We start from the raw sequence: 7,361 nt of genomic DNA on the forward strand, positions 1-7,361 counted from the left end.
GGGAAAAGATGGGAAAGAGAACCGGATATAGTGATTTTAATAACACACTTCATTATACGAAAACATCTCAGATCATAGAGAGAGGTGTCAGAAAGCAGAAAGAGTACAACACGTCATCTCATGCAGGACAAACACTGTGGAAACGCAAGAAATCATTTGAGTATTTGATTACAGTATTTCATTACTGCCAGAAGGTGGCAGTAATGCAACATTAAGTTTGGAGACCATAAAACCTCAAAGAAGAGGCAGAAGCCCTTCTCGTCCTCCTGCTGCTGCTCTTGCTGCCGCTGCTGCTGCTGCATCGACCTTGGCTAACAGGATGGCAGGGAAGGCGTGGAGGTCAGCGGTATGTACGGGAGAAAAAATGCTAATCTTTCATATATGTTGCACCAAACGCATGACATTCTGTTTCACCTCATCAACTAATCTTAGGTTCGTTGACTGTAGTTCATACATTCAAAGAGTACTGGGATACCACAGACAGACATTAGCTACTCAGCTAACTAGCTAGGCTCCAGCTCAGGCGACTTGCTTGTAGTTACTATAGCAACCTGACTCTTGACTGCCATTTAGCTAGCTAGCTATGTGAAGACATGTTTTTCTTTTATAATGCATTGTAACAGTTTATAGCTGATAGCTCAAGTTGAACATGTTCTGAAAAAACTACATTATGGCAACAAATGTTTGTCATCTACAGATTCTTAATCTACTAAGAAAGTGGGGTTTATCGGTCAATGACAAGGATAAAATCAAGGCACAGGAAGTAAGTTAAGCATACATATTAAAACGTTGACTGTCCTCGCTGCGTTTGGGAAAGAGCTAGCTAGCAATCTCCCGTAGTAGTTATGTCACTCAAATCTGAAATGGGCATTTTGTTCGGCCATATTTATATTTTGTTTTTTAATCGGAACGCCTTTGGTATTGCAAGTCTGCAACTTCAACAGTTCTGCATGGCTAAGATACGCCGTCGACCGTAAGCTGTCATTTTGCTTCAAAACGAAACTTGCTTCGCATTTCCTCTTGCTCAAGTTTATATTATTAACCCTTATTTAACCCTCGCCTTTACTGCAGGTCTTTTGGAGTGGTATGGGGGTCCTTAACCATTACCAAAGAAGACAAGAGAACATGCTATTTAACACTTTTAATTAACGCATGCTTTGTACTGGAGTCTCCTCTTCCAGAATGTCCTTTGCAGATTGCAAATCTATCTATCCATCCAGCTATCCATCCATCTATCTATCTATCTATCTGTGTGTTTCATGTGATTGTACTGCTTTTCATGTCCAGATGATTTACTAGAGTGACCAAGTATTGGCATAACGATAATTATAAAGCTTTTTGGTCAAAAATACATTACCGGCAAACAGTTATCCAGAGCCGTATAAGCTGTAAAACACCAGTGTGCACAATTCTTGGGTCATTCTGTTCCTAGTATGTTCACTACTTAAGCAAGCTGTGCTCAGTTCACTGTATTTGATATGTACCTGTAAAAACATGAGTCTTTTTAATTGTCAGATGTCACGGGTGGTTGGAGCTTTGATGAAAGAGAATCCACAACCCAGGACGTTCATCCGTGGGGTATTTACCTTTACTCTAGAGATTCAGTAATACTTTTATTAAAGAAGATTTTTGATGTAACTTATTGCTCATATTTCAGTGTCACTGAATGTTATTCGTCTCTGTTCTTCCTCACAGATGCAAACTGTTACTTTAATCCCTGGTGATGGAATTGGTCCAGAGATCTCCGGTGCTGTCATGAAAATTTTTGAAGCAGCTCAAGTTAGTACTGTTGGAACAGCAAAGCACTGTTGTTAAATTTCAAAAACGCCTTTATATAAACTAATCTAATGCTTCTGTTGTACATACACTTTTTTATGTAGGCACCTATTCAGTGGGAAGAGAGAAATGTTACTGCCATCCAAGGACCTGGTGGCAAGTGGATGATTCCTCCTGATGCCAAAGAATCAATGGACAGGAACAAAATTGGTCTGAAAGGTAACTTCAGTTATATTCACTAAAGAATTGGATGATTTTCTTATGGTGTTGTATTATGTTGAATATCATTTTTTTTCAAGTGACTCGTAACTAATCTCTCTATACCAGTAATCATTCCAACAGCATTTGGGTAATTAAATTGTTTCGGAGACATGAACTATTGGTGTTTGTGTTTGCAGGTGAACTAGTAAATAATTTGAATTATGTAATAATCTACAGGTCCTTTGAAGACACCGATAGCTGCTGGCCATCCCTCTATGAACCTACTGCTTAGGAAAACCTTTGACCTCTATGCCAATGTGCGCCCCTGTGTGTCCATCGAGGGCTACAAAACCCCCTACACCGATGTGAATCTGGTCACCATCAGGGAGAACACTGAGGGAGAATACAGTGGGATTGAACATGTGGTAAAAACCTTTAACATCACATTACTTTGTACATTGTATTATTTACAATTTCTTTTAGATCAATACACTGTATCTCATATTGATGTCTTTTATATTTGAACTTATTCTATTCATTTATTTATTTATTTACTTTTGCTTCTCCAACGTAAACCCTAAGATGTCCAGGAATAGAATATTTTGTATTTTATTTTTGAAATTATTCAATAATACTCACATTCACTACTACAGTACATCCATACTATTCATTTCAGATTGTTGATGGAGTTGTACAGAGTATTAAGCTCATTACTGAGCAAGCCAGCCAACGCATCGCAGAGTATGCTTTTGAATATGCCAGGAACAATCAGAGGGCCAGTGTTACTGCTGTACATAAGGCAAATATTATGTAAGTTGTATTCAGTACAAATTTAGTACTTTTAATACTCTGTTATTTAATACTAATACTAAGTTGTTCATTGAAATTAAAGTCTTCTGTTACATTTTTTATAGGCGCATGTCTGATGGACTTTTCCTCCGAAAATGCAGAGAGGCTGCTGAAAAGCACAAAGATGTGAAATTCACTGAAATGTACTTGGATACTGTGTGTCTCAATGTAAGTCTCATTATGAATTAGAATAGTGTGCAATAAGAAGCGATGTTTAGTGAGAAATTTTGCATAATTCTATGCAATAAAGGCATTATCTCTACCTGTTTTTACAGATGGTACAGGATCCCACACAGTTTGATGTATTAGTGATGCCAAATTTGTATGGAGACATCTTGAGGTAAGATCATTAAATTACAACAAAAAGCCAGAAAATGCAATTGATCATTCAGCAAATCCTCCATATTTGCATATGCATTTATACACCATTGTGCATTGTGTCATTTTGTTTTAATCTACATGTTGAAATGTGTTAAAATCAGGAGAGTAGTGCTGACTGGGTGGATTCAACCAGGCAGCATATTAACAGGAAATAATAATGTATAACAATGACAAACACTTTACCTTGTCAAAGTACCTAGGCTAACCTCAACTACAACAATTTAATATCGATGAGAGAAAAAAGGTGACTAAGGACTTAGTAAATACTGTAGATGTGGAAATTTTGTGATGAGGATGCACCTTTCCAAATAGCATTTACATAGACTGCATCAGTTGAAAACTATGTACATGTGTACATCCAATTAATATGGTTACAATGTCTGCACTAGAATAAATCTAAAGGTAACTGTATGCGTTTACTCTGACAGTGATCTTTGTGCTGGACTAATTGGAGGTCTTGGAGTGACTCCTAGTGGGAACATTGGCACCAATGGTGTTGCCATATTTGAGTCGGTATGTTGTTTATATTCCCATTTGTCAGGCTACTTTTTCCTCATACTATTCAGTTAATCTCATGATCATAGTACAAGTTGCACAATATGAATTCATGGTGTGGGATGAGTTACTGAAGACACTATTAGCCTACATGTTTTTTTTTTGTTTTTTTTTTTTAAATCTTTTTAGAAATCTAATGTTTATAGAAAAGTTATAAAAGTCGATCATTATCACAGATTGTGATTAATTTCTTCTGTCAGGTTCATGGAACTGCACCAGATATAGCGGGAAAAGACATGGCCAACCCCACCGCCTTGCTACTTAGTGCGGTCATGATGCTGCGGCACATGGGTCTGCATGGCCATGCCAAGAAGATCGAAATGGCTTGCTTTGACACCATTCGAGACAAAACGGTAATGTTCTTTTCAAGAAATTAAGACATGCAGTTGTGGGTATATGTTCCCATTCTTATTTATAATGCTTTTTTTGTCCCTCTTCAAGGTTCTGACAAAAGACCTGGGAGGAAACTCAAAGTGCTCCGAATTCACAGATGCAATATGCCAGCGAGTGCGGGATATGGACTAAAAGGATGCTAATGTGGCCGTGAGTTAAGTGTTAAGAGTTTGGGCCTCTTTACTTCATCATTTCATGTTGTATCAGCACATTTTTAACCAAAATATGTATTTTAAAAAAGACTCAGGAGTTTGAGATCCTGATTGTTTTATTTTTTTGCACACCCCAAAGCACTGTCTTAAAACTTTTGACCAACAGTTTCTGTATATGTGATATGCAATTATTCTTTAACTGCTAAATCTGTGGTGTATATTGTCTATTTATTGGCTGAATTTGGCTTCTTGTCAAATGTCTTTGACACTGTTATTTTGTCAAGACACATTCAAATTGGAGCTTTTATAATTTGAACATTATTAGGCTCCATAACATGAAACTTGAAAATGTTTTGCACTCCTTGCTGCAAGTCTTCTCTTCATATCATAGTGTTCTGTGCTTCTAATATAATGAATGTATAGTTAACACAATGAATATTACATCATAAATGCCAGACTTTTTATTTAATGTTAATGAAAATGACTACTCTTGGTGTTATAAGGTCCACTTGATCCATGCTGACTATGATCTATGTAATTAGACTACAAAATACATTGTAAGATCCTATAATGCAAGTAACTAATGTTGACTAGCAATAAAATGAATTACAGACAAATATTTCAGCCTATGAGAAGATGTGAGTATTATTCAGTATTTAAAACATTATCTTGGTTTACTCTTAAATATTATTAAACAAAAATAAAATATGGTTCCTCTGTTATTTTTGCATTCTGTACACAAGATAGATTATTAAATTTCATATATGTCCACAAGAATGAGATATGGAAGTGACGTAATTTTCATACTAACAGTTATACAGTAATCTCTCTAGCAACCTGACACTATTCCTGATAGAGGCCCTCTATGACCTTGTGGTACATCTCCAACACAACGGGGCGACGAAGTTTCATTGTGGGGCCTGGAAAAGAACACAACATGATGAGCAATAGTTCACTGCAGTCTCAAAGTTGCATGGTTTTCAAACAAAAAAGAACTACTGGATCGATGTTCTGCTAAATTTACCCAGCTCTCCTCCAGAAACAGAGAAGTCCTTCATCAGAATAGTCCACTTTTGTATGCGTTGGGCATTAGACGTGGCAGCAGAGTTGACTCTCTCAATTCCCTCTTGAATGGCCCGGTACACTTCTTTGTCTTTTCCTCCACTGATGTCAGACACCTTGGTTGCTTGGCTTCGTTGCAGCTGGCAAAACTCCACAGCCTCCAGACTCAGCTCCTCTGTTGGTTCCATTGTTTCTGCATTGGTACAACACTAAAACAAAGAATGAAATCCCAAGGATTTCATGCATTTTCTCATAAATCATGATTACAGTTTAGAATCATCACTTACAGTAATTTGTGAAACCATTTGTCTTAATAACTTCCCCTCCTTTATGCTTCATGGCTTGTTACAAATCTCTTGAGGAAGCTCGACAAGAAGAAAATTAATGCAAAACACGGTACTAGAATTCAGCAGCTGCATTTAAATGAGTTTTAGAATAGAAAATTGATAAAAATGTTTATATAAAGAGACTACAGTACAACTCCATTTGCTGCTGTGGAGATGGAAAACTAACTGCAGATTACCTTCAGGGTTAAAAGCATGGACAAGAACTTTCTCTTGTCACCTATCAGCATGGCGTTGCTGATGATCGGTAGCTCCTTCTTCACTGCTTCCTCTATGGGAACAGGGGGAATGTTCTCTCCTCCAGCTGTGATAATCAACTCTGAATGGAGAGAGAGGGCACCCTGACATTACAGCTGATTCTGACTTATAACAAGGATAATGGAGCATTATCTGCTATCCAGGACAGCACGCACTCAAATGTGGATAATGTACAGAATGAGAGCTGATAGCGTAAGATAAACAATTTTCTCACAATTGCCTTATTTGCTCAGACAGTTCTACCTTTAATTCTCCCTGTGATGTACAAGAAACCCTCTTCATCTATCTTCCCCAGGTCTCCCGAATGCAGCCATCCATCTTCATCCAAAGCTTCTCTTGTTTTGTCTTCCATGTTGAGGAAACCCATGAAAATGTTGCGTCCCCAAAAGCAAATTTCACCCGTCCCATCAGAGTCTATGTTGGCCACTTTGTATCGACAGCCAGGCACCACCTTACCACAACTATATGTAAGAGAAAGAATCCTTTATGTTATGTGATATTCATTAGATTTAAACTTTAGCTTTGTTCTGATCCTTGAACACTTACCTTGGTAATTTGTAAACTTTGGGACCTGACATGAAATGAGGTCCTGTGCTCTCACTCATACCGTAAGCCTCAAACAAGCGGATGTTCAGCCCCAGGAAAAACTGCACAGTTTCACTACTAATTGGTGCTGCTCCAGAGAAGAACTTCTGACAGCAAGACAGGCCCAGCTCAGTCCGAAGCTTCTGCAGCACGAGACTGTCAGTCAGGGACAGCAGGAATGGTTTCTCATCTTCCCTGAAAAAGATTTTAAAAAGTTAAATAACAATAGAATGAAATCATCTCTCTTTGAAGAAAATTTTTTTTAAATGTATTTACAAAATTCCATCTTAATCAGCACTTAGTTTTGCATGCACTTTTGATTGGCCTCCAGGCTGACTGACATTGCCCATGTCACCAGTTTCTTCTTCACATATCCACACTGACTAATTCCCTGTTTAATCTTCTCCATCATTTTTTCCCACACTCGAGGGACACCCATGTGGGATGTAGGATTAACTTCTCGCAGTGTTGTTATCAGGCTTCCCTACAAAGAATTAAGTATATACAGAGTTTAAAAACACATACATTCAGTCAGCTGGTTTTGCTCATAGTGTAGTATTATTTAAGAGAACATCAGAAGTACCTTTATATAATTTTATTTGGGGGACTTTTGGGAGAACAGTTTTAACAAATTTAGTAATAAGTAGTAGAATTTGAGATATCCTGTAACTGTCAAAACAACTGTGTTATGAAGCCATGTTTATTTACCTTTAAGGCATCTGGCTGTGCAAAGTATACCAGCTCACCCCACTGGATGCCTGTCCAGAGATCATAGATCTGAGCCGCAATGTGGCTGAGAGGCAGG

General features: G+C 37.8%; 2 protein-coding genes across 3 annotated transcripts; one reads left to right on the forward strand and one right to left on the reverse strand.

The window, feature by feature from the left end:
• Positions 1-240: 240 nt before the first annotated feature.
• Positions 241-4,926, forward strand: LOC111664213 (isocitrate dehydrogenase [NAD] subunit alpha, mitochondrial-like). 2 transcript variants are annotated; one of them, XM_023418712.2, is made up of 12 exons: positions 263-346; positions 698-763; positions 1,516-1,578; positions 1,696-1,779; positions 1,881-1,995; positions 2,215-2,402; positions 2,654-2,787; positions 2,892-2,994; positions 3,102-3,166; positions 3,636-3,720; positions 3,963-4,115; positions 4,204-4,926. In XM_023418712.2, the coding sequence occupies exons 1-12, from the start codon at positions 320-322 to the stop codon at positions 4,285-4,287; spliced, it is 1,167 nt and encodes a 388-aa protein (XP_023274480.1). In that variant the 5' UTR covers positions 263-319; the 3' UTR covers positions 4,288-4,926. The 2 variants fall into 2 exon arrangements, with proteins under 2 accessions (XP_023274490.1, XP_023274480.1); XM_023418722.2 differs by lacking the exon at positions 698-763 and having other exon boundaries at positions 241-346.
• A 205-nt stretch (positions 4,927-5,131) lies between these two features.
• LOC111664226 (long-chain-fatty-acid--CoA ligase ACSBG1-like) lies at positions 5,132-7,352 on the reverse strand. The gene is made up of 7 exons (XM_023418734.2): positions 7,265-7,352; positions 6,871-7,040; positions 6,518-6,751; positions 6,215-6,432; positions 5,893-6,032; positions 5,332-5,578; positions 5,132-5,227 (listed from the first exon to the last, which is right to left on the reverse strand). Exons 2-7 carry the CDS (start codon positions 6,993-6,995, stop codon positions 5,151-5,153), a joined length of 1,041 nt encoding a protein of 346 aa, XP_023274502.2. The 5' UTR covers positions 6,996-7,040; positions 7,265-7,352; the 3' UTR covers positions 5,132-5,150.
• Positions 7,353-7,361: the final 9 nt, after the last annotated feature.

The sequence above is a fragment of the Seriola lalandi genome, unplaced genomic scaffold (genome assembly GCF_002814215.2).
Source record: "Seriola lalandi dorsalis isolate HSWRI2012SDOR001 ecotype SW California unplaced genomic scaffold, Sedor1 jcf7180002001403, whole genome shotgun sequence".
NCBI lineage: Eukaryota > Metazoa > Chordata > Actinopteri > Carangiformes > Carangidae > Seriola > Seriola lalandi.

Bases quoted from the DNA above. Each gene is read 5' to 3' on its own strand.
- LOC111664213 (XM_023418712.2), top strand. From the start codon at position 320: ATGGCAGGGAAGGCGTGGAGGTCAGCG. The intron at 1,579-1,695 runs GTATTTACCTTT...TCTTCCTCACAG, and splicing joins CCAGGACGTTCATCCGTGGG to ATGCAAACTGTTACTTTAAT. The intron at 2,788-2,891 runs GTAAGTTGTATT...CATTTTTTATAG, and splicing joins GTACATAAGGCAAATATTAT to GCGCATGTCTGATGGACTTT.
- LOC111664226 (XM_023418734.2), bottom strand. From the start codon at position 6,995: ATGGGTGTCCCTCGAGTGTGGGAAAAAATGATGGAGAAGATTAAACAG. The intron at 6,433-6,517 runs GTAAGTGTTCAA...TCTTACATATAG, and splicing joins AAAGTTTACAAATTACCAAG to TTGTGGTAAGGTGGTGCCTG. The intron at 6,033-6,214 runs GTAGAACTGTCT...CTCTCCATTCAG, and splicing joins CATCACAGGGAGAATTAAAG to AGTTGATTATCACAGCTGGA.